At 40.6% G+C, this 27,167-nt stretch overlaps 2 protein-coding genes across 8 annotated transcripts in view; one reads left to right on the top strand and one right to left on the bottom strand.

The window, feature by feature from the left end:
- Positions 1-85: 85 nt before the first annotated feature.
- mmp16b (matrix metallopeptidase 16b (membrane-inserted)) lies at positions 86-16,843 on the bottom strand. 7 transcript variants are annotated; one of them, XM_061044961.1, is made up of 11 exons: positions 16,253-16,840; positions 13,759-13,907; positions 13,506-13,520; positions 13,039-13,155; positions 11,152-11,456; positions 7,430-7,597; positions 6,695-6,912; positions 6,464-6,602; positions 4,979-5,129; positions 1,980-2,095; positions 86-1,300 (listed from the first exon to the last, which is right to left on the bottom strand). In XM_061044961.1, the coding sequence occupies exons 1-11, from the start codon at positions 16,382-16,384 to the stop codon at positions 936-938; spliced, it is 1,875 nt and encodes a 624-aa protein (XP_060900944.1). In that variant the 5' UTR covers positions 16,385-16,840; the 3' UTR covers positions 86-935. The 7 variants fall into 7 exon arrangements, with proteins under 7 accessions (XP_060900944.1, XP_060900945.1, XP_060900946.1 ...); XM_061044962.1 differs by having other exon boundaries at positions 86-1,297; positions 16,253-16,834; XM_061044963.1 differs by having other exon boundaries at positions 7,436-7,597; positions 16,253-16,831.
- Positions 16,844-23,513: 6,670 nt separating this feature from the next.
- The window catches only part of egfra (epidermal growth factor receptor a (erythroblastic leukemia viral (v-erb-b) oncogene homolog, avian)), a 42,540-nt gene continuing 38,886 nt past the window's right edge, over positions 23,514-27,167 (top strand). The window contains exon 1 of the mRNA XM_061044960.1: positions 23,514-23,781. Within this exon, the coding sequence (XP_060900943.1) occupies positions 23,703-23,781 (79 nt within the window). The 5' untranslated portion in view covers positions 23,514-23,702. The remainder of the gene's footprint in view (positions 23,782-27,167) is intronic.

The raw sequence follows: 27,167 nt of genomic DNA, 5'->3' as shown, positions 1-27,167 counted from the left end.
GGTTTTGAAAATTGCATTATGGGCAGTAATTAGTGCCTGTTTATATTCCTACTGTGCCCCCCCCCCCCCCCCCCCCCCACCACCACCACCCCAGTGTTCTAGGCTCCAGACCAGAGAAACAGAGAGAAAGAGAAGGGAGTTTAAGCAATCCGTGATTAAGGCAGTCTCATAAATATTGCAGAGAGGTTGTTGGCCCCTGTTTTGGAGATAGACCGCCACAACAGTCTTGAGTTTTCTAGCTTTTACTAACGGCTGCTTCATATCCCCACAGATTACAGAGCAGACGGGGTGGATGTGAATACCGATGGCAAAAAAGAAAAAAAAAATTGGAGTTATGATGCCACAATGTTTCGATCCATGGAGGAAAGTGATCCCATCCAAAACAACATCGAGCGGTAATCCTCTTTGGAAGAAAAAAGGTCATATTTGGTTTGTGTATCAGTCCTCCACACAATGAATAATCTTTTATAGGGACCCTTAATTTAAAAAAAAGCACAGCTCAGAGCGATTTAATTAAGAAATGAAAGTAAAGTAGAAGCCTATATCTAATTTGTCCGCTGAAGTTAGTGCTAGGGGGCTTTTTAAGCGGCGTGCAGAGACGAGGACAGACAAAGGTCCCACTTACAGTAGCTTAACTCTGTCTCACTTAATTGAGTTCATTCCAAGATACAGAAAAAAGTCGAAGCAGATACATACATATTAGTTGGACATAGGGGATGTGGCTCCCTCACTGTGTCTTCATTTGAGTTCTGCTGATCGTTTCGCTCCCTTGCAGCTTGCACGTTATGAATTCAAGCAGTTTTAAAATCTGCCAACATGGCAATCCTTATGCACCCTTTACAGTGCTTCCAATTACTGGACTCAGGGCTTCAAGTAATAACTAGACCTTTATCAGAGCTTCACACCCCTCTCTATACAGAGCAGTAACAGTCCCCTCACACCCACTCCTGCATGGAGCGCTTGCAATACAGTATGTGGCGCTGTGTGCTCTTCCTCCTGAACTGGAAAACGGTGTAGAGGAGGACCATCATGCACAGCGCCAGGACGCAGGGGATGGCGATGGCCACTGCTTTCTCTGTGCCCCCCGTGCTGTCCAGTTTGATGACGACGTCCACGTCACCGTTGTCGTAGTGGCGTTCTTCCGCAACCGGGGGGCTCCAGTCCCAGTCGGGGTCGGCAGGCAGACCGTCGCAGCCCATGAAGTCCCTCAGGATGGACCTCGGGTAGCCGGGCTCCACACGAAGCAGCTGGTTGTTGAACTTCCAGTACTCCTTTCCCTTGTAGAAGTACGTAAAACCTGCTGGGACGGAGTGTGGGACACAGAGGAAAAACTTATTGTATTTATTTTTGAAAGAGCCTTGAAAATAAAACTTCACACAATCTGCAGCTGAAAAGGATCATGTCCATTTGGTTTGCTCCGTTGAATGTCGTTACTGATAAAACATTTTCTGGATTATTTGATTTGACTTAAAACAAAGTTAAAAAAAATCAATTTGCTTTCATAGAAGTTGCAAACAAGCAAAAAACTTGACAACGATAATCTAAATTTGGATAAAAAATGACTCAATAAGTACAAAGCAGTGTGCGCATTCAGTTCCTTTTTTTAAATCACTCTCATTTTGCATATTCCATGAAGAGTTAATGCAGATAATCTGACATATTGCAGCTTTGTTTTTGTTTATTTTTACAAAGAAGAGAAATATTTCAGAACATTGCAGCTGATGTCAAGGTAAATACTTTTCACTCTATTCTGGCGTCCATACGACATTGTTGTTGCATTCAAAACTCAAAGAAAGCAACAAAAACCTGACAGAAACAATTCAAAGTAAGATCTCTCTAAAGTATTTGAGGGATTTACTCTTGATCTGTTACAACTGTTTCTTACAAATGATGTTTATCCAATGCTAGTGTGTAAAATGTTCTCTTTTGCTTCATAATTACTGACTGGTCTTGTCTGTTCATAAATACAGATGCTGTACCGTTAGCTTTATCCACAAAAGCCCCCTGTGGAGAGTCAGGGATGCCCTTCCAGATGGTGATTGGTTTGGGATAACCTGGATCCATGGTCCTCATGTCTTCATTGTACCTCCAGTATCTGCAACAGGACACAGAGAAAAACTACAGTCATTCCAGCACACACACACACCAGAGACATGAACCACTTACAAACACCTACGTGTGCAGAAACAGAGAGCAATACAAAGAAGGAGGCCACTTTTTGAGTACACACAAAACAGCACAGAGTGATAATAGTTTAATTTATCCAACACCTGCACATAGATATAGAAACCATCACATAAGACATATTATATATTATAGTTTATACTGTAGTATAAACTGGCTATTCTACTCTGTAACATGCAAACCAGTCTAGCTTTGTCTTTCCCTTGAAATGGACCTAAAACAAGGCCGAGGGACAGAACTGAAAAATCATCAAGACAAGTGTGAGAGGATTTTGCACTCTTGAATCCAGGCTTTTTCAAAAGCAGTGCCAGGTGTACAGCATGTTCAGCCAAGATTTCCTTTCTATTGCAGAGGAGAGAAATGCCCACACACTGACTGAAATGTAACAGAAGCAAATAAATCCCATTTATTACATTTGCAGACTGGAACTTTATATATAAAAATGTCACGCGACAAACACCTGACCATGTAGTTTAAAAAAACTTGAAATAGGTCACATACACACACAAAAAAATGCCCAATTGAATAATGTCAAGATATTTATTTTAAGATAAACTTGATGCTTTTCAAAAGTACTTAAACTACATCACGAAAATGAATCAGTTATAGTGTCATTTAAAGGTCACATATTATGCAAATTACACAAAATACAGCATGGTTTTCAAACACAAATATGTTTCCCTAGCCTGTCTACAGAACCCCCAATTATGACAGAAGTCCATCTTCTGTGTCTTTTGCCTGCTCCACTTTTCAGAAAATGTATGCTTCAACAGGGCGTTTGGAGATTTTCCCTTCATGACATCACAAAGGGCAGTAGCCCCTCCCCCAGGTGGGTGACACGCCCACTGCTGGCTGTTTGTTCTGCCCTCTGAGTCTGCCTTCTCACTGTAAACATTTGGGCATGGAACGAGAAAGCCCTAGTACACCCAAGCCCTTCCAGAGGGTCTTAGTCAGAAACAGCTCATTTACATTTAAAGCTACAGACACAGAAACAGCCTGTTCTGAGCAGGACTGAAATAGAGGGGTTTTATAGGCATGATCAAATACAGGATCAGAGTGGATTTATGGCAACAAAACTTCACAGACACGTTTTGGGGAGCTCTGAGACTTATTTAAACTTGTTGAAAAGGAGTATAATATGTGACCTTTAAGTAGGATTTCCCTCTGGGATCTTAACGGAGAGCTGATGTAGTGAAACCTTAAACCTGCATTCTTTCTCATGGCCAGCAGGGGGGACCCTACTGCTTGCAAAATGAGCACTCTTCTCACTTGAAACAGTTTTTTAAGTTTAAGTTTATGATCTAACTCACGTGTTCTTCAATACAGCAGGGAGTTAATGTTCTAAATAATGCTTCCATTGAGAGTAAAACAACCAAAAAGCAGGATATGCTTTCAATCGTAGTACCCTAAGGTTGGATCCTCAAAAAAGGGTGAGTGCAGCGTACCAATTAATCAGTATCCTTAATTACAGTTACACCTTGCTAACCAAGCTAGTGCTAGCTGCTTGCTAAGCATTTGCTAACCCCTCACTTATTTTCATCTCACCCCTCATTACCGAATATCACGTCTAGTTACAGAAAAGCCAAGACGGCAACAGCTCAATGCTCATCTTAACATTTCAAAACAGCAGTCCACATACCAACAGCTCAAATCTCAGCGGGCTTCGTCGCCTACTAGCACTACAAGACTTTACTGATTCTGAATTTGATATGGCTTCTGTGACTTCTGTGAGTCATAATTCTTCGCTAATAGCCGACTGACTTAATTCACGTAACCAGAGAAAGCGTCCGATCAATCATCCATACTGTGTTTCTCTGCCAGACAAATCTGTTTCAGGGGTTGTTGTGATTGATCTGCCTCTCATACCCTGGTGCTCGCACACATTAATCTCGCTACACAGTGTCATTTCTTGGAATTAGAACAAACATGCTGTCACATATCAGAGAGAGAGAGAGAGAGAGAGCGAGAAAGAGAGAGAGATAAAATCGTGTTCAAGACGATGGACAGAACGTCCTGTTTGTCATGATGTGCAGCAGCAGGTTGAGGGATGACAGTATCATGACAAAGCATTTTGTCAAGCTTTCACCACAGGGCCCTCTGACCTCTTTGTATATGATTTATCATGACAGCTGAACAAACATGTGAGTCACACTGTCCAGACTCAATTTTAAGATCACTGCGATAGATAAACACCGGATCCTCTGATTTTGGAAGGACTGCCTCGTTTCATGCCCAACAGCATGCAACTAACTAAAACCATGAATTAACCAAGAGATGTCTTCAAGTGGACTGAATTATTTAACAACTTCAAAACTTCTGCTCTGCCATCAGGTCATTATGGATTAAAAAGCCAATGAGCAGAATTGATCAGCTGTTGAAAAGGCAGCTTTCAAAAGCAAGATGTAGACGCTTAGAAGCAGTGAAAGACGCCAGGAAATCGCTGGCAAAAAACGCAAGACATATTGATCCACAAACCTGCAAAAATAATTAAATACCTCAAGCAAAACAGCCTCTACGATCATTAAAAGCTCCAAAGGCAGACAGATTGCATCAATAAAGAGGAGCGGAATAAAAGGTGAAAAATGAACTGCAATTATGACACCAGATTAAAATGTGTACTGTGATGTTTTTATTCACAGTTTGTTAACACACACACACACACACACACACACACACACACACAAAAACGTTTATCGGCAAGAGAAAAAGATTCCAGCCATCACTCGTAGTGATTTTTTTCGATTGATCCAACAGCTTAACTTCTGAACAGCGCTCATAATCGTTCCACACCGACCTGTCTCCTTTGAAGAAGTAGGTTTTGGCGACATCCTCCCACCAGACAGCTGTCTCGATACTCTGAGTGGGCATGCCGCTCCCGAAGAGCGAGATGTCCTGAGGGTACGAAGGCTGGAGAGTTGTGTCCTTGAAGACCCAGAAACGGTTTCCTAAAATACACACACACACACACACAAAGTTAGGCGGCTCTAGGACAGAGACGTTATCATAAAGATGACCTTAAAAAAAGTACACTGCATGGAAACACTGCTAGCTCTCATTCAGGACCTTCTGTGTGCTTCTTCTGTCAGTCAGTCAAATCATTTTCTCTTCATGTGATTTCGAAGGTAAGATGTATTAACTCGTTGACAAAATACTGCACGGCAGCAAATCTATGCGGTGTTATCTTTAATACAATAAACAACAAGATGAGACTCCGCACGCAACTCCGCTGAGACCTGTTGTTTTCATTTTTATTGACGCTATTGTTGCATTTAATTCAGTTTGATCATGAGTGCCTCAGGCGGGGGGGGGGGGGGAAGCTGCTTTGCCGTGGCGCGCTCGCAGTAAGTAGCAAGACACTCGCACACAGACAGAAAAGCAGCTAAGTCCCCCTGAGTGAATAAATAAAGCATGAGGCACTCTGATCCCACTGGGTGACAGATGTCATGTTAATCTGCCTGATGGAAGGATGGATGGGCTGTACTGGACCTGCATCCTCTCTGTTAGCGTAGAGAATGCATAACAACCTCAGAGTGAACCAGTCACTGATGTACGATGAAAGATTACTGTTTGTGAGAGGAGCTCACATGTACACATTTAACTGCAGAGGTTGTATGTTATAAAATAACTGGGTTTTTTTGGGTTTTCTTTCATTTGTCAACAAATATATTATCAGGGTGTCGTGGAAAAATATCATGACTGAAATTTGTTTGTGTTTTTTTTACTTAGAATTGAAGGAAGAATGCTTATTCATGTTTTATTTTGAAGGAGACTTTTTCTGATTGTGCGTGTTTACTTGCTGTATTTGATGATTGAAACCACTGAATTAAAACAAACAAACGTCTAATCTGTAAAATAAAATTAAAGGTATCCTGTGGATGTTTAGTTTTGATGATTTCACAAAAATTCAGATTTGGTCAAATGTATTTCCTTGCTTCTAACACATTTACAGAGCGTATCCTTTCAATATTGTAAATCATTGATTGTTTACATACATGTTTGCTAACCAGCAGGCTTCTTCTTCATTGATTTTGTTGCAGCTCTCAACGCCTTAACAGCATCACTTTTTTAATCAACTGAACAGTAAGAAACAAGTGACAGAAAAATGTTCCTTAACTTTGTGCTCTCACATGTTCATGTGAGCTCGACAGCTTATTCACAGGACCACCTAACATTAGACCCAATCATATGGAGTGTTGCTCTTTAGCACTACTAGTGGTCACTTCAAAACCTACCAGGGTACCAACACACACACCACACATACACACTGTTGCTTTAGTACCTTTAAAAAAGACGAACTTCCCTTCACTGTTTTCATACACGGCATCGATTTTGGGAGGCAAGCCTTTCCAGAAGTAGTTGATCTGCATGGGGTAGCCTGGAACTACTGAGTTGTCCCGCACCCTCCAAAACCACTGGTCCTATAGAAGTAGAGGATAAAGAAAAATCATCATCAACATCATCTCTGCAGAAAACGTCTTAAAAAGCAGCTCAAGCTGATGTTTTAATTTACCTTGAACACAAAAAGCTCCTGTCGGAGGATGGCCAGGGTGTTGAAGCCTCCGTCGCAGATGTTGGGTTTGGAGTTGGGGTTGGAGGGCTTGGCCCCCTGAGGAGGGCGATGGGGTCTGGCGTGGCGGTCATGTTTACGAGGGTCTGAGGGAGGGTGGAAGCGAGGTGGAGGGACTGTGGGCGGGGGCCTGGTAGGCTGTGGTGCTCTATCTGGTGGACCTGAAGAAAGAAAAAGAAAAAAGAAAAAGATCGTCCTTGCAGCTCTTTTTGGTTGCACTGTTCATTTGTCTGTCCAGCTTTTCTGTGTTTGTAAGATTGATCTACGTTTGGGTCTTTGCCAAGAGGAATATTGCATAAGTTAACAGTTTTTTTTTTTACCAAAGCATCTTCAATTTTGGCACAGACTTAGTCCTTAGCTCTGTTTTCTGACTCATGTTGTATTCAAAACACCTGTTTGCTGTTCTCTTTAACAGCTGACAAGACAAATGCTGTTTACTGGCATTCAACCCGACATTACTCATTGTTGCCTCAGCATTTGTTATGGGAACTTAGTCACTTCAAGGCTTTAGTATGGTGAGATTTCATAATATATCTCCAATGAAGTTATGAAACAATAAAATGCAAATGCTTTGTAGCACTGACTGAAAGTTGCTGGACTCTCTGGAGTTGTTTGACCTTTGTTTATCCTCTACATCCACTCTATTATACAGAAGAAGAGACTATTATGAAGAGCTACCGTTACCGTAGATTTTCTGGATGCCCTGTAGGTCATCGTGAGGTAGTTTGAAGTTCTCTGTGTCCATGTATTGGTAGAAAGGAGCCATGATAGCAGTCGGGTCGTTCGAATGTTCCAGACCGAGGGCGTGGCCAAGCTCGTGCACAGCAACCAAGAACAGGTCGTTCCCTGGAGGAGAGAAGAAAAAAAAAAACACTGTGAGTGGAAAAATCACTCAAACGTCAGATAGTACAGTACACAATATGTGCCAGGTGGAGAAATGAATGTATATGATATATTCTGTTATGAAACAGGAGTAGAGAAAGTAAAGAAACACATCAACAACAACACAAAGAAAAACATTTAACGTGGACAATCAAGCATCTGTGAAAATACTCAGCATCTATATATATACAGCCGCCTGTAAAGGCTATACATTATTGTCTTACACATACAATGGCTATTGTGCCAGGTACTACACGAAAAAGGAAGTCGAGCTCATAACGCAAATGTGTTTCAGGAATCCAACAAAGAGATTAGACAATAAGATATGTGGGAGCATGTGTAGGCACATTGCATAAAAACAAACAGCCTACGCACTAGTCCTCTGGCAGTTCCTTGATTATGAAATAAACCAACAACTGTTTTCGATAACCAGTTCACCACTGAAGTTGTTTAAGAAAGCTACCTTTAGAGATTTCCTTAAGAGATCTTAAGTGCCTCTGTCTCACTTCCATGTTGTCGATGAAACCTGTAAATGTAAAGGTAAACATTCTCCCTTTGAGCTTAAGATGTCATCTATCTGTGACATTTTATAAACAAACCATTAAACACAGAATTGACAGGTAACCAGTTGATTAATCAACAATGAATCTAATCACTACTCGCAGCCCTCTGGTCCAACAGTTTCTTGTATTGAGCTGATGTGGTTCAATAGTGCAAGTAAAGATTTACTGGAGGTAAAATTGCAAAGCATGACCGTTTTTCTTTTCTTCTTTTCCTCTGTGAGAGACGATTAGCCACATGTGCACCACAGCTCACAGGGAGCAGAGGGACACACACTCTGCCGTTCGCTGCCCAGAGCACAAAAAGATCAGCGCAAACATTCTTATAACGCACCGGGAAGACACACGACTGTTGGCATGGCACACGAAAACATCTGTGGGTTTGGTTCCTATATCACGTTCAAAAAAACATGCAGATACATGAGAAAGGAAGAATGTCATGGGCGGTGTCGTTGGTCAGCACTCAGCTCGTGGTGTCAAACTGATTTAGAGAGAAGCACGCCGTTTACATACAGCTTGTGACTGAAGCTGTCCCCAGGAGATTGCTGCCCTTTAAAACATGATATGCACTCCTGCCGGAAGCACTGCAACGAACAACCGCTGACCCCCCAAGCCAGCAGCTAAAAGGTTACACCTCCCCTTCCCCCCATTAATCTCACACAGCCAGCCTCTTCCACCTCGCCAGAACTGTCCCACAAGGGCTCCCGAGAGACAGGCCCGAGCTACCATTAGCGCACATGTCAACATGCAACATTTACAATTACACTGCTGCTGTGAAAGCCCATTAAAGGTTGCACGGCTTTCCAGACACATAAGCGGAGACAGGAGCTTTTCAGATTCAGCCTCGATGCTCCATGCAGATAACCGTAGGACACCGCGCAAGGGTGAACACGAATTTGACTCGGGAGTCTGAGACAATTACCATTAGAGTTTGAGAAAGAAAAAAGAGAGAGAGAGAGAGAGAGAGTGAGGGAGAGGGCGGGCGAGCAGCTGATGGGTGGCAAGCAGTTTCCCAGAACAAACACAATGTGAGCTGTTTCCCTCCTCTTCCACTAATGGGAGGATAAAATGTAAGTGTATTGCTCTGTATGGGTATTAGCAAAGTAGCCTGGTGGTGCTCTGACAAGCCTGGCACCCTGTAGGTAAGTTAATTAGAGAGTGTGCGGATACACAGCTAAGAAAAGGCGTCTTCTCTCTCTTGAATGATTCTCCGTGCCTCCTTCCTATTTATGCTGCAACACCATCCACAATAACATGACCTAAATGAATCGCTCATCACATTACCTAAAATCTCATATAACACAACATGACATGACATGACACAACATAACTCTGCCACCTTTCATACCTATAACAAACAAAAAAAAACAAAAAAAAAAAAAAAACAGGCTTAACCTAATACACCGATCATTTCACAACACAACAAATCAAAACAAATCACAAGAATACAAAAACAAAACAACCAACTCACTAATCTGAGGTAGCCTGTTAAACTTGTAACAGCATGACAGAACGACACAACACAACAAAACACGACACAATAATTGAATTTTAAGTCGACCTATTAGAGCTACAATAGCTCGTCACTATTTGGCCCTAAAGGCAACATAACAAAAAAAAAACAACACAAAAGAGCATCATGTAGCAAAACCATATAATATAACTAACACTCACTTTCCTTAATGACCTATGAAGTGGCAATCTAACAACCAAAAAAAAAAGCCACTGGAGGGAACTTAAAGTAATTTCCACCGTGGGTAAAAAATAATGACCGTCATTTAACTCTTTATTGACAATAAATCATCTTAATAAACATCTACAAAAAGACTAAACTACATAAGGTTAAAACAAGCTTTTATATGAGAAACATGACACTAAACATGACAGGACCCCAAAACACCTTCACACACACACACACACACACACACACACACACACACACACACACACACACACACACACACACACACACACACACAAACGATTAAAAAATGGTGTGGCTTCTTCTGATTCCTGATTCCCCTTCCCCAGTCACATGACTCTCTTTTCTCGCTGCCTGTGGCTGTGATTACCGATTAGGTGCGCAGGTGATGTAGCAGCGGAAAAAATGTCTCCATGCAATGTTTACCTGACTTACCACACACACACACACACACACGCTATAACACACACATCAAATGGATGACAACAACCTAAAAAAAAAACACAATCCACAGCACACCAAACTAGGGTTGAACAATTTGGAAAAAAAATGGCATTGCGATACATTTTCTGTCTGCGATATACATAACATAACCCATTATAATGGCCATACCATCATGCTGAGGGTACTGTAAATGTGTGAGGTGATCAAATGAAATAATTCATAGCATAATAAAGCGTAACAAGACGTTGCATTACAATATTTTGACTTCTACTTTTGGTATTGGATATACATCAGGCAGTTGTTTGCTTCCTGTGTTACCTCTCTTGAAGTACACAACCGAGATACATCAAATTCACGACCAGCAGAGTAGCCATAATCATGTGCCAGCAAACGACGTCTTAAAATAGCAAAGCTTTCTATCCTGTCATCTGAAGAGCTTATTATGCAGGATAAAAAAATAAAAAAATCAAAATCCTGACAGATGGGGTGATGCGTCTTTACAGAGCACAGCCCAATCAAAGACGTCTCTACATTCTTTGTTTTTGGTTAAGCATCCCTCTTACTCTGTGATAGCATCTCTGTCATATTGCCCTCCTGCCCAGCCATCTGTATTTCCAATATATCCTCCCGATCAGTCCTTATCTCTCTCCTGATGACTTGTTTCTTTCTCAGCCATACTTCTTTATTTGGTCTCTCCTTGTTTTGCCTCATCTCTCTCTTTTACTGAAGGATCTTTGTTGCCTTTCCTTACCCACACACCAACCACATTCTCTTTTTAAAGATCTACCATCTTTATTTTTTCTTTGATTTACCATCATGGTTGGGGTTCCCGAGGGTCCAGGGCTCGTCTGAGTCAAAGTGCGTGTCCCCTCCGATGCCTGGGCCGGGAAAATAGGCGTGGGCGAGGAACCCGCCCTCCCCATCGAATGGCGAGCTGTCGCCGTGAAAACCTGAAGCGAAGATGATGGTGATGTCCACGTCGCGCCTGCCAGTCTCCAGGGCGCTGTATGGAACGGCCTCAAAGCGGAGGGGAGTCACACCCTGCCACACGTCAAATGCCCGCCGGATGGCATCATGGGTCTCTCGAGCACCCACCTTTGGCGTGACATTTTTGATGCTGTGGATATGAAACAAGGAAAATGATTATAAAGTGGGACTGTAAAGCGAAGAAGAAGAAAACACTCTGAAGGTTGTAGTTTATAGACTGTGTTTATCGTAGGCCAGCATGATGTAAAAAACACACAATGTGCTACAACATTGCTCATTATTGTGATAACAATATGAAGTGTGAAAATAATTCATATTTATCTTCAACTCACAGTTTCTGTGTCAACCTGTTGAACTCAATGTGTGAAACAATACCTATTTTTTGCAACATGCCCCTCCTGATTCTAAAAAATAAATGCAAAAAGCATTTTTTAAACACTGAATCTGAGGGTACCTGGTGGCTTAGTGGAGCTTTATTTGACTGCATCAAAATGACTTGAAAGCACGGCCATTATACCTGGGCCTCACTTACCTCTACAGCTAGAGATTACACATGCTGATTAAAAAAGCATTGCTTGTTTACATTAAACTTTTTCCTTTTCTTATTCATTAATCAAATTAAATTCATTGATAAACTCAGATTTCTCCAATGCGTTTTTTTGTGAACGCTCATATTGCAATGACACGATGTTCTGTGCAGGCCTGATCAACGGCGGTGAAGGAGTACACATCATTCCAAACTAGCGGGAAGAAAATATACAAGGGAAGCAGAAATAAAGTACACAGTCACACTGCATTAAACCAGTGATTTGTTATCCAATTAATTTCAAAAGAACAATTTTTACTTCTCAAAATGAGGAGACGCTAAAAAAGAAAAGTTGCACTTGACACAACTATTTCAAGCCGGCAGCTTTTAGTGAACTTTTAACATAGGAGTCGTTATCAGTCCCTGGCAGGCAGAGAGGAATGGGAAATCTTCTCCCTCTCTCTCTCTCTCTCCACTCATTTTCATGAATAAAGTGCAGTCAGCAGCAGCAGCAGCAGCAGCAGCACCACTGATTGACATTCCATTAGGAGAGGTGGCTCATCAATTCAAATTCGTGGAGGAAGGAAGGATTTGAATAAATTGACAGCGTTATCGTCTATTACTGCTGTAACCTGTCAATTTGCAAGTTGTGCCAAAGACGCCATTTATCAGTCCTCCTCAGAACCCATTAAAAACTGGAGCTTAATCAGGCGAGATAAGATGAGAGTTTGCATATTTCTGCTGAGATTAGGCACAATTTAAACAGTTTTTAAATGAAGGAGAGAAAAGCCTCCAATCTTCATGCTACTCAGCTAAGATTGTTTGTTTTGTTTTTTTTAAAAGAAAAGAATAAATGAAAGAGGGTTAAAAAAAAAAAACGCCTTATCTAGTTTTCCATTCTGCAGGCATGTTATTTATACACTGAAATGTACACACACTCACAGCACACAGGGGTGTATGTGTGTGTTACTTTGAATGTGTGATTCTGACTTTATTTTTGTGTGTGTGCACCCACATATGTGACGTGCGCAGGCTGTCTCTATGACAATAGAGAGCATGTGACACCAGAGGGAGATGAGAGACGGAGGAGAGCTGTGAAAAATTAACAATGGCACATCCGAACCTTACAACAAGCGCCGGAAAAAACTCAATGGTCGCCATGACAACTGCCTCCACTATCTCTCACCTGTAGGTGATGTGTGTACGCTGCCATTTCTGTCCTGTCAGCGCGTATCTCCGCTTCCGCGACCTCGAAGCACTTTTAATTTTGTCAGGAACTCCACAACGAGGCTTCTGCATCCAACTTCAAGACAAAAATCAAAAGAGAAAAGAAGAAGAGGAAAAAGAAGGAGAGGTGTGAATTAAGTTTGCTACATGAAAGTTTACAGGCAAACACCATCACAGGACAAACATACAGCACTGAAGAGAACTCAGTAGTTCTCTTCCTGACAGGTGACAGATAATCAGAGCAGCAAAAAAAGTGCAAAATGTAACTAAACTACTACAAACTACAGCAACTGATACAAGTGTGAGATCAAAACATGTGAATGAGAGCTGCAAAGAAATTCATTGTTGTTGTTTTTCATTCATACCACGTAAGGTTAACACAAGTACAGAAAACACGTAATATGTAGGCAAAGCATTTGTTCTCACCTCAGCGTGATATCACTGCATCATCATGCAAAATGAGAAGAAGGAAAAGTGTTAAAACCTGCGCCTGAGGTTGCGTCAGGCGAGGTGACGGGGGGTGAAAAGAGCATCTCTATTTCTGTCTCTCGCTAATTCATTGAAATATTGATAACTACTCCTGCTGCATTCTAAATGAATGAGCAGAGAATTTGCATTGGTGTCACATTATCAGCCTAGTGCATAACAGCTAGTGTTTTTCTTATGTGTGCATACTCACTCCTTGGTTCTCTCATCCAGTGTCCCTGTGACATTGAGGCCATAGACCCGCTGCATGGCAGCAATGGCTGAGTGCATGGTGTGGGCAGAGCGCAGGACGGACATTCCCGGTTCTGTGTGGGGAAGGTAGCCATACCTCTGTAGCCATGCCTGCAAGAGGGCGGGAGAAGAAGAAAGATGTGGGCCTTCAAACTGTGGCTATTTTAAGAACTGTTTCACACTCTTTGTCTTTATTAGAAGGTGGGAGGGAAAATGTGACATGGGGATAGAGATGACAAGCCAAGAGCTCAAATCCCATAAAGGATTTTGTGCATTCCAAGTTTGAAGTCGTAATTCACATGTATCAACAGTGTGTACAAAACATCAAAGTGAAAGTCTATTCTGTTTATTTTGTCTGATGAGGCCACATGATATAATATCAATCTGTGACTCATGTTAACATTTTAAATTACGATATGTCATGCAAAAAATAGATACACATTGAAGTGTGAATATTAGTTAAATGTTACCGTTCCCTGTGTGTTCCTGCTGTTTTTTTGTTTTTTTTTTACAGTACCTGCTGTGTTAAAAACATTGTCTGTCCTGAATCCACCTCAAGGTTCTTTGTCAACCACATTTGTCTCCCTCTTCTCTCCTTTCTCAGCCATCGTGCTCAATAACCTCTCGGTTTCCACCAGATTGACAAAAACTAATCTGAGCCGACTCTAGCTGGGGCTACATCTGATTGGCAGAATCATTCTGGCGGGGCTCATGTACGCGGGGCTCAATCTGCTAAACATCCCAACGTTTGCATGCTGTGTGTCACAGAAATATATATATATATATATATATATATGTATTCTTTTTTATAATTCAGGCAGTCTTTTTTTTTTGGCACATGCGAGAATGATGATTTATATGTGATTTACTGAGCATTCAAACTTCTCATTTGCTGAAGTTATCTGAATCTCCTGAATTTGTGTTTGATTAGATTTGATCCCATACACATCCTTATCGAAACATTCCCTTTTTCCATATTCATATTTCACTTATTGCTGCAAGTCGAACCCAAACAAAGTCATTCCTCCTCTGCATTGGAGTGAGTTTAGATTGATGGCACAAAAACAGTAGCTGTTAAATTAGTACAATGTGTTATTTGTTGAAATACTATTCTTTGGCACACCCGGAGTAAAATATGAATATGACTTAACATATAATATTCTGCATCTGACAAGAGGGGATTAGGTTACCACCACTATGTTTTATTTTTAAAATGGAGCGCTTAAATGAGCTGCTCATAATATCCCATGTTTGTAGGATTTCATGAAGTAAACATTGCATGTAAATGTGTGTTGCAAGTGCAACTGTTTTGCATTTGCATCCCTTCTAGTGACCTTAGTCAGTGTTTGTGTCTTGCGGCTGCTGGTCAGTGTACATGTGCAGGTCTTTTGGCCCTGCCTCCTCTCGTCCTACAAAGCGAGAGGTCGGCTACATACAGAAGGGAGAGGTGAAACCGAGCATCATGTAGGGGTCACTGCCAGGCAGAATCAAACCTGAAGCAGAGGGCCACGCGGTGCCCACGCTGCCCACAGCTGTCTGCACGCCAACCAGCTGGCAACCCATCACCACTCAGCCTATGAGAAATGCTCCAGCTAGCTAATCTGACTAGCTGTCTCCATCCATCCCTCCCCCTTCTGCCTGTATCCCTCTTTCTGCTGAGCTAAACGCCTTGTTTATCCCTTTTTTTTTCCATCCTCTCTCTCTCTCTCTCTCTCTCTCTCTCTCTCCCTCCTGTGGGTGTGTTTTCTGCGTGTGTGTTGTGTTTGTTCAAAGGCAGAGATCTCCAAGAGATATATCAGGCACATTCCAGTGAACCATAAAATTGAATAATGATGTCTGTGTATGTGTGTGTGAGATCCAGCCTCAACAATTTCATTTCTTCGGATTGGTGGGAGGGGAGCCAGAGGTGAAGATGAAAAATGACATCTATTAATAAAGGCACACAAAAAAAACAAACAAAAAAAAAAATCCTATTATGTAACTTGTGTCTGTAAATGTTTATAATCTCCTCCAACACTATGATGCTGCCAAAGCGTGTCTGAATTCATATTGGCCTATCAACAAAAAAAAAAAAGTGAATCTAACAGTGAGAACATCTCGCTGTAGGGCAACTCTGCTAAAATAGCCCAATCATATCTAGGTTGCACATTGGGGATCAGTGGGCTGGATCAGCTCGGCTCATGGACCCGCAGTGCAATAAAGTGAGCATCCTTCTGTTCCACTGCACTCTCCAAATGAGGAATATTTTCGTCTTTAAGTGCGTGAGCTGCCCTGATAGGCTTACAATGCATCCATGTTGTTCTCCGTTATGGTAATCGAGCTCACGGGTATAGCGTGGGGGAGACGACATGTATGTTTTTTTTTTTTTTTTTTTGACGCCGAGGCAGATGATGTGGAGGAAGATGAGCGCGGTCATTTGTGATAACTAGGGAGGCAGGGAAGGCCATTTGTCTTACCTCAACGCTGAACTGATGATGATCCTCCTCACCGGACACGGCACACGAAATCCAAAGCAAAAGATGCAAGCAGACAGCTGCCGCGTGAAAGCAATCCGATGGTGTTCTTGTCCTGGAGGATTCTAAGGTCATAATGACCTGTTTTTCCCGAGTGTTTATTAGAAGAAGCCGCCCGTCTGCTTTGGCTCTTGTGTCAAATGAAAATCATCAGGCGAGCTGTCAAGGCAGGATTCAGATGGAAACGAGGAAAAATAGGGCCACGCGCTTTGTAAAATCCCGAAGGCGACATAAAATGCTCCGATGTCAAGCAGAGAAAACGCGGCATGTTAGACCCGCTGCCCTCGCCATTCTTATTTACATCAGGGGGCTACATCTATCCAGCAGCATCAATGGCCATGTACAGTACCCAGTCTGCGCAAGATAGGCTCCCTCCCGACTCCACGCCTGCGCTTTGATTTCTCACACGGCGCAGCGCTTCTTGGCAGCATCACAAGCGCTGCCCTACAGAGTGCATGAGAGATGAAACACCGTGCCTCAGAACTGCCTGCACGTTTCACATGGCAAAGGCCGAAGATCTGTGCAATTTAAGGCGCACTTCTGCAGCCAGATGGTTTGACATTAAATTCCTGATAGTAAAAAAAAAATAAAAAAAAAATGGCCTAGATCCAGATTAGTATTACTTATGCAACCTATATTCCTCCGCTGATGCCTTTATAACCCTAAATGGTAAAGCCTATCTATCTATGAATTTTATTATGAAAGAAAATAGGCTACCCTGCAAATAATAGCCTAAATAAATCAGGCTTTTTTTTTTTTTTTTTTTTTTTTTAAATCTGCATCATTATCATCTAAAGGCCGATTAGATACAAGGACAGACAATCTCTTATTTTCAACACTCAGCTTAAAATATGAGTTCCCTAACCCTACCCTGAAGACCCAGAAAACATGACCTAATAGCTTCTCGAGACATTTATAGCTCCTACCGCTCTTTATAGCCCAGAGATGGTAAAACAAGCTGCCTTTAAGCCACCAGGCCACACGATGGCGGTGTTTCACTGAGGAATTGTAGCCGCCAGCTGTTTGCTTTAAAACCCTCTGAGGACACTGAACACACCGGAACCTAAATCCACCCCAACGCAAACTAATGAGCCGAGAAAGAGACTTGACTTTGATTTGATGTGACAGGCGAAGAGGCACATAGAAAGGAGTGAGAAGAGGGGAACTTTTTTTATTTTTTTTTTAATTAGCAATTAGCTTCATCTAGTGTGGTTAATGCGTTCTTTTGGCAATAATTTTGTGCATAAATCACAAATTGTGAAAGATAAGGACTATATTTCTATTTCAACCAAGTAAAAATAAAAGAAACGATCCAATTTGGTTAAGAATAATACAAATTCAATTAAGCAGGCCTATTCAAAATGTACTGAGCCCTTGAAGTCCCAAAAAGTAAAAAAAAAAAAAAAAAAAAAAAAACTTTTTACGTTTACTTTTTGGAACTACATGGGCTCGTAAAAATGCACCTTAATGCAAATTATTGAACAAAGAAAATGCTTCCAAAAGTGAAGCCTACAACAGCAATCAAAAACGATCACAATACAAATCAAAGTGACCACAAGGAGCTGTGGAATTGCAAAACACTGTGCTCAAACAGGAATGTAATGTTACTGTTTATCTTAGACTCAAATAAAGTTAAGCAGATGCTGCTATTGTTGCCTAAACAGGAGTAACAGTGATACTTGTTTTACCTAGCAGAGGCCCGCAGCGACAGATGTAGACAGACTTTTAGCACACGATGTTAACTTACAGAGTTAATGCAGCTCAGTCAGACAGCCCTCTAGAAGAAGAAGAAGAAGAACACGGTTTGTTTATGTTCTCACATCGCACAATGTGATACAAGCCAACCAATGGAATTGCACAAGCTGCAGAGGCCAAAGGTCATCATTATCAGTGGAACATCATTATAGGCTACATCAAAAAACAAAAACACAAACCAGAAATATGTTCCCATTGCATATGGCTATCACATTGTCTAATCCCACTAATATGAAAAAAACAAAAACAGTTTGCTCTAGTTGGAGCGATTTTATGGTCCACTAAAGCTACCTCCAGATTGGTATACAACTTTAAATGTTACAGTCATGATCTAATTCACTTTTACAAGACAGAAAGGTAATGCTGTTCATCATGCCAGGCTGACACATTTGTGGTTTGGCAGTTCTTTTAGTGACCACAGTCCAATGTGGCCTGATGCTGCTGCAGCCAGTTTTCTGACGGTCAACCTTTTGATCCCTTTTATTCTTTCATTTGAATGACTCAGATGTTCCTGTAGTGTGTGCCACTTTCTCCCCAAAGATCTGAATGGATTTGATGGAATGGGCCAACCGTTAACCGAAGAGAACCATGGTATGGCCAGATTTGTGAATGCAGGCGCTCACCCCAACTGTGCCACAGTCAGCTCCAAACCACTTCAGTGCACTCACAGCTCCATTACCTCTAAAGGCCCTCATCAAAGTGTAAAATATCACACCTAGCTGAGGTTTGAACCTGATGGAGGATCATAATCCTGTCTGAGTTCATCATCATTTTTGAGTCATATTGTCTTTAAATGACCAGGTACGAAGAGGCTGTAGCAGACTTCCTGAAGAAGAATCCATAATGCCCACACACAGAACCTTTAAAGACATAGCCTATAGAAAGATTAAGTAAAATGAAACTGCTTATATAAGTTAAAAAGACTTAACTCATTATTTTATAGTGTAATATACTACAGTTACAAACTGACAATATTGTTTGGAACGGTACTGATTTTGCAGTGGCGGTACTCACTAATTTCAGTGTTTGAGCAAAAAAAATGAAAAGAGACTCTTTCTGCGTAGTTTGCTCTGATTTTGCACAGGCGTGATTATGCAAAAACATTCAAGAATATGTTTAATTATTAAACATTATCAATCAGGGAAGAGCACCATCTTAGCATATACAAATCTATACTACATGTACTGCAGACACGGCTGGGAGTACTGTAAACAATGGAGTTGAGATTTGCTCTACTTAGTGATTACATCATTTCTAATAACCCCAAGTATTGTTTTATACATTGAATATTCTGTAGTAAATCCTCACATCAGCACAGGGTTGTGTATGCAACACTACCTTTATATGTTTTTTATTATCTTTTGATATATGTGTGTGTATATGTACATTGTATGCATGTATTCCGTACACTGATCATGTGACATCCATCCCCATCCTTCTGCTGGGCTTTTGTGAAGCACTTGTGATTTGAAATGCTTCATGAGCCGATATTCACTATTTTTATTGCGACACATGTACATCAAACGCACGTAGAAACCCATGCTCTCACATTGAAAACATTCGTCTTTACCTTTAAAATCAACACACACTTAATCTGGGGGGAATTATTCCCATTACTCATAACTGTGAGCGAGGTGTACCGTGTTGTGAAACAGGATGTGACTGGTTGAGGAGTTGAGAAAGGGATTCCTATTGGATTAAAACAGGTTCATTCATTTACTCTGAGGTGTTTACTGTGTAACTCAATGGGCTGCCATGGACACCACATGCTCTGGCAAGTGAACATGGCTCGGATCCAAACACCGGGGGCCTTACCAGGAAACAGCTAAAAAAAAACAAGAGAAAAAAAAACATACACGTGTTTCATCACTCTGTATAGTGCAAACAAAACAAAGTATGTGAAAGTTTGTTTACTCACGATAACAAAACAACAACTCATTCATACATTCAAATATTTACCGTCTAGCTGGAGGAGAATTTCCTTCAGGGGGGCAGATGGTGGGATACAAGGTAATCTCACTGGCTTCTCTAATTAAACCTAATTAATTGGTGCTTGACAGTTTGTTCTGAGCGCCTGAGGCTGTTCAGCCATACCGCTGAAAACAGGATTTAGGGAGCTATTATTAAAGCTTGTATGGATTCAGTCAAATCCAATCCAAGTCCAAGTTCTTATCTCCCATGTCAGAGATATGGCAGACGTGAGGAGAGCTTAAAATAGTGCAGAGACTCACAGAAAGGCCAAATTTAAAGCGTAGTTTTCTGACATTTTTTCGATCCCTTGTAAACTATATTGACGAAATGTTCTACACTTGTGGATATGTTAAAGGTGTTCCGCTTTGTTTCATTTATAAGGGCATTAATTGAAGAGTTCTGCCTCTAATCTCCAAAAGAATAGCAATACTCAATTAGATGTCACAATTTCTTTTTGTAAATATGTTAAACTGGAGTGCCAAACTTTTAAATACTGCTCAGCCGACAACAAGATATATTTCTTTGTCCTTGACAGGCCTAAATAGTTTTTTATTTCCCCTGAAATTATGTAAATAAAGATAATTTCAAAACAGAAATTGGTTCTATTTTTATGCTTTTACACCTGTGTGTTGTATAATTTTTTGTCTGACATTTTTACTGACTTTCGGGCTTATTTACTTTATTTCATCCTTTCTATTATTCTTTTTAAGCTACGTTTTTTTTAAAGAGCAAGGTTGCAGAATTATAGTTGAAAAGAAAAGTCCCTATTTGGATTTATTTTTTTCAACAAACTCTCACCTTTTACTCCCCTTTAATCCTAGTCTTTCAAAAATGATTGACACAATCAACCCAACTGCTTCTCTTAGCTGATAAATTCATTTTGGATTCCTCATATTTATTGCCGAAGCCCGACGTGATGATATCTGTGTGCATGCAGCAGATGTTGCATCGTTGATTGACAGTGAATCCTACATGGTCCCATATGTTGTGCTCATCTCTCCTGCTCCTGCAGCACCTCCTCTCTCTATCTACGAGACACTCCAAATGTTCATGTTGTGAAAGTCGGGGGATGGTACTTTGCCTGTGCATGCTTTTTTTTTCCTTCCATATATATATTCTGAGAAGTTGCTGGTCCATCTGGGCCCTGTCATGCAGATCAGTCTTCAGACCTCCAGGATAACGACTCATCTCCCCTCACAGCACCCGACCTTTCTGCTTCACTGAACCACTTAATAAGACTTTTTGTGTAAACATGATTCTCTTAGAGGTCTTCTCTTGTTTGTTATTTATACCTGAAATACCATAAATCTTAAATATGAGTTGTATGTATTGAGACATAATCCAAAATGCTCCTTCATACCAGTATAAGTACCAAACAGAAGAGATGGAAAATAGGAGAATATACAAGGTGGGACATGAATAGCCTATCATATGTTGACTTTGCCATCCAGTGGTTGTCATCTCTCCCCTCGCTCTTTCACACACTTCTTTTTGCTTCTCTCTGTTTTTTTTTTTTTTTTTTTCTTTCTCTCTCTTTTGAATTCTCAGCGGTCTTGCCATTATTCTGTGTTTGTTTAGTGTTTCTGCTCGGCTGACAGACAGCTGCGGTCTGAGGCTCTGCATTGGTGAAAAAAGCACAATGCCTGAAGACAGCGCTGGATGGAGACATGAAACTTTCTTTCGTTCGGGAACATTGCATAATTAGGATGCTGGCCAGTGTTGTAGAGGTCAACCGCTGCTGAGAGTCAAAGGTGGTCCTTTGTTTTCCTCTAATTGAGCCTCCATTGTGGTTGAGTACGAGGGGCTCTTTACTGAGCAAAACATTTCAAACTCACCCCAGCGTTAGAATCAAAAATATTACCCTGAAGTGTAGCTTGAATTTCCTTTTTACTAAAAGTGAGCTCCAATACCTGACCTCTCTTCATCCCTTTATGAGACTTGGACCATTTTGAGGTGCATAACCTTGCCAAGGGAAAAAAAAACCTTTCCAACATTGTTGCTCCTTCAGCCACCATTTTTGCTGTGACAAACTCAGATTGTTTCCAATTCCCTGAGACAGCACTTAAACCACGTCAAACTTGACAGTTGCATCACATCCACAGCACACTTGAAAATAGAAACGTTAGCCTCACATTGCAGGTGATTTCAGCTGCAGGAAAACGGTCATAATTTCACCCAACACAATAACCTCTTCCTCCAACAGTACAACCAGAGACGATTTGCTGAGCCATTAGGCCGCAGTAATGAAATAAACACCAGTGTGAAAAATGATTTCTATCACTCCTGTCCCCATAGAGTCTGATCTGTGTACAACAACAAACACATTTAAGCAGCTTGACATCCAATTACACTCAAGTCTGATCACACAGTAACTCTGTCAACAGTCTAGACATTTAGTCATCTCAACCCCTGTATGACACTGACTGTCTTTCACGCATGCACGTCAACAATTAAATACAAATAGAACGGCTGATTTAGGGACGCTAGAACTGTTTAACTTTGTAGTGTTGTGGGCTGAACTGTAAGAAACCTCTAGGGGTTGTGTTTGGCAGACTGGATGAGTCATCAAGCTCCTTTCTGCTAGCTTTCTATATGTTGGTGTTCACCTTGAATAACTCTAGGGATATTTTCCTCAGAGTTGGTGTATTGATGAATGGTAAATATATATATATATATATATATATATATATATATATATGTAAAAAGCACATACATAAAACTTGTATGACTGAAATTTAATTACAGAGATGTGCTGGCACCAAAGGCACACATGCTTGTTCACTTATTTGCTTTCTGGGACACCCAATTAAATGACTATTTTGTTTCCTTTCCTGCTGTTGCGTAACGCACCAAAATCTGGTCACAAGAACAGCAGAGCATTCAATTTACTCTAATAAGTCATACATTTGGATATAGCCTATTTCAAGTTCTTCAGTTCATTATGTAACTTACAGCATATCAAACCTCAAAATTACCGTAAGTTCAAATACTTTTAGAGCTGGAACAATGCATCTGCCAATATATGCTTATTGCTTATAGTCTCTCTATGATTTATCGATTAAAGAAATGTCTCAAAACTTTATTTCAAGTTGCTCAATATGTCACCGTCATAATTTGGATGTGAGTTTGGGGCATCATTGTAAAAACTGAATGCTTGTGTATAAAAAATTGAATATATTTGTCTAGTAAAAATTACTTCCAGTCCAAAATATGAATATCAACATTCAGACCGAATTTTAAAATAGGCTTAATCCTTTGTTAGTAAATACAAAAGCTTTACCTCACCTATATTTTTCAGCCCATTTTAAAATAATATAGGCTATGCACTTCGCCATAAAGACCATATAAAGAAATCACAAAATCTTTTTCAACCTTCTTCTAAAAATCGTCTTTTCTGCCGGTACCTGAGCAGTTTGAGAGGCGCATCTGTCCTCCCTCTCGCTGACGTCACAGCAGCCAGTAGTTTGTCCTCGCGCTGCACGAGCCCGGACTGTTGGAGATATCTGCGAGGAGGAGGAGCTGTCAAAGTTTCCCAGAGAAGGAAAGAAGTGTGTTTTACTTTAACGACAAAAGAAAAGCCTACACATTGTTTGAGTTTTGAGAAAGCGGAATATCGCGTGTGGTTAACATGGAATGACACCTTCTCACGCGGAGCTTCAAAAACACGATGGCAGCCCGTTTGGTGAAGTGGATCTGTCTCACCTCTGCGCTGTGTCTGGGCTGCTGTGCTCTGGCGGAAAAGAAAGGTATGTCAGACAGGGAGCTTTTACGACATGTACGTGGCTGAGTTTTAGCTCCAACCCGTCTTTTGCTTTCCTCTCTGCTCGTCCTACATTTACATAAACCTCACAGAAATCACAGACTGCTGGAAAAGCCGCAGAAACTTGATAGGGTGTGTGGGAGAAAAGTTTCTTAGTGCCTCTATGTTCAGCCTGTGACACAGTTAAAGCTACAGATAGGCTCCTGTACGGTTCATTGACCATTACCAATGCGGTGTGGTTATTTATAATGAATACATCCGTGTTTGTGTTACAGAAAAGTTTAGATTTAATCGACCAATTTTTTAAGTTTTTAAGAGTTAAATGCTCGCATATCTGCACTACATCGATGATGCTGCAAGAATGGGATGAATTGGACGCAATTTACTGGCAGCTTTATTGAATTTAATGTCACTTAATTGAAGTTTCTCCCTCTTTTAAGTTGTGTTTGATCTCATTGTTAGCCGGAAAGAGTTGGAATTTGGCCCCATGTGCCTTAAATACGCAGTGTTTGACCTAATTGTTGGCAAAAAATAGAAATAGCCTAAAATGAGGACATTGCTGTCACCTTGAATCACAGATCCACTATTTTTTTACTTGTATCTAAAGCAACTTCTGGAAAACTACCCTTTCCCACTTATTGGTCTCCAGTTCTCAGAAGAAATGCTATCGAATGTGATTTGCATGACTGATAAAGGAGAGAATATAAAGAGGATGACTAAAGAACAAGTGCTGAAGAAGTGGGAGCAGGTTTTCATGGTGGCTCTAGCTTTGCTTGTTTTAGTGTTTCCCTTTGGCCCTGAGGTAAAGGTCACAGAAATCCAATGCTGTAATCACATGTCAATGTTTTGACTCTTAATTCGATGCTTTCTCTCACATATTGTCTTTTCTATAAATTTCAGACTTTAAATGAACATCTCACTTAAGGCCAAGACAATATTTGACATTGATTTGACTGAAAAATAAGCACAGGAAAGATCTGGTTTCTCAGTGGTTGAATTGAAAGAGTGCTTCACATGCAGTTTGAGTGACTAAGGCCTCATTAAGGCCAGATGTCGGGGAGAGAAAGTGACCAGAAGTATCACTTTGCACCCTAATGACTTTAACTTCCTATTCTCATGAATCATCATTGTCCATCTCGTTGCACTGTTGTTCGTCCTTATAAGCAGATAAGCACTGTATACACAGCCCCACGCCAGCTGCACACATGTGCAAGTTGCATCTTTCCTGTCTCCTCTAACAAGTAAGAACCACTGTTAGTATTCAGACAAACCTAACAAATCAAAAGTGTTTCAGAGCCAAAAAAGACACAGTCCCTAAATATTACTGAGCATCTAAACAAACTAGACAGTGCAGATTTCCCTCAGCATTTAGTCTTCCACAGTAAATGAGGATTATAGAATTGTAATGAGAAGGTAAAGGAGCAGCTGAAATGATAGATATGTTATGCAGTGCAATTTAATTTAAGTGATTCAACTTCAATTCCAAAGGAGAACGCAAGTTCGCCATATGGTGCGAGAGTTTTGTGTTGTTGTTGTTTTTTTTGTTGTTGGCCAGAGGCTAAGACAGATGTTTCTATGTTGCAAACTGTGTCTTTCTAGCACACAAAGTGCAAAAAGTGTGAAATGTGGTTCGCATGAGATGACAATTACATTGTTTTGGCTCCGAATCTTTAGGATGAACCTGTCACGATTGGAAAACAAGGAGGTGTGGACCCAAGTGCAGAATTAACTAAACTATTTATTTTAACAAAAACTTACTTCAAAAAGTTCAACAAAAAACACATGGATCAAAAACAGGGCGCCACCCGTACACTGACATACCAACGAACGACATACAAACAACATACAATGAACTGACACAGAAGGGAAGAAACACAGAGACTAAAGACACATGGGGTAATCAGACATAGGTGAGACTAACGACACAGGTGAAGACAATCAGGGCAATCAACACTGGGAAACACAGAGGCAGGAATACAAGAAACACTGAGGACAACTACAAACTAAATCATGAAACACTAAAGACACACAGAACTCAAGAATCTAACAAAACACACTAGAACACAGAGATACACAAAGATAATAAATGACAAAATAAAACTGAAAAAACTGAAGGCAAAACTAGGAAACACACAAGGGAAAAACCAGCAACACTGGGATAAAACAGGGAAACTCAAATACAAAACCAAATCATGACAGAACCCCTTGAATTACAAGCACTTTAACTTAAAGGTTGTTTTACGTTTTGATAAACACTTAGTTATAGTTCTTGATTAAAGAAAGATTATCTGGAGGGCTGCAATGTGTTCTGGGGATTATTGCCATCCAGTTTGCAGGTGGCTTATCTATTAACTCAGGATAAATCCTTGTAACAACTTTTGACTGCTTGGAATTCTTTGTTATTTCAGGTGTCGGTGACAAAGAAATTCGTACTTAAAATACCTTTAGTGTCATGGCTTCCCTACAATCATGTCTGGTGAATTCAACCCTCATTTGTTTCTCAAAGGGATCTCCACCTCTTTATGGAGTCCCCTAAATCATGACGTCAAATCCAGGCCTTACTTTCATTATTTTCTGTAACTTGTGGAGCCTGTCAAGCAGCATTTCTGTCTCTCTGGGAAAAAAACCCAAGTTTCTAAAGTGTATTTTCTATTTTCTTTGACACATCTGCAGCATGGTGCCCACTATGTATGCTTGTATTACTGATTAGCTGATGATGCATTAAGATTTGAAACACATTTTTTTTTTTTTAAGTGAATGTAAATCCGATTCTGAAAATATTGCCTTTGGTCATACTTTAACATTTTATTTCAAAACCCAGAGGTGTTTTTTCCTATTGGGAAGAAAGATTAGTAGAAAGTTAAGTGATTTATGAACCTGACTGTGTGGTAGCTTCCAGTCTACAGCTCCAAAATGTCAAAACAAAAAGACAACAAAACAGTCTTGATCTTAGCTTAGTGATGATGCATTTCTCAGTTAATCTGAGGGTTTTGGAAGGGTTTAATGAGACTTAAGTTGGAGGATAATTTTCTCAGCACACAAAGGAGCATGTAATCCTTTGACTTATTTTAAAATCACTAAACCAGGAGATACATGGTTGTGAGTGATTGAAGACTTTATGATCTAGAGTTGGCCTGACCTGAACGTGTTTATGATGCAAAGAGGCAAGTGGAACATCTGGTCAGATGTTTACAGCGCTGTACAAAGACAAACTTTAAATCTCTGTCGATCACTGCTAAAAAAACAGAAAACATGGTTCTAGGTTTACGGTTTAGGGGCTTTCTACTGATATTAAATAGTCCATCTAAATTATAAAATGTACTCTATTCATTCGATACTAACTATTTTTCGCCCATTTATATATCGATGAGC

Source organism: Labrus mixtus, chromosome 8, assembly GCF_963584025.1.
Source record: "Labrus mixtus chromosome 8, fLabMix1.1, whole genome shotgun sequence".
NCBI lineage: Eukaryota > Metazoa > Chordata > Actinopteri > Labriformes > Labridae > Labrus > Labrus mixtus.
This window is presented reverse-complemented; position numbering and strand designations above follow the sequence as displayed.

What these genes read in the sequence shown, in the direction of transcription:
- mmp16b (XM_061044961.1), bottom strand. Translation starts at nt 16,384, where the DNA reads ATGACCTTAGAATCCTCCAGGACAAGAACACCATCGGATTGCTTTCAC. An exon ending in GAAGTTCGTCTTTTTTAAAG is followed by an intron (nt 5,130 to 6,463) that starts GTACTAAAGCAA and finishes TGTGTATTTTAG; the next exon opens with GAAACCGTTTCTGGGTCTTC. An exon ending in TACTTCTTCAAAGGAGACAG is followed by an intron (nt 2,096 to 4,978) that starts GTCGGTGTGGAA and finishes GTCCTGTTGCAG; the next exon opens with ATACTGGAGGTACAATGAAG.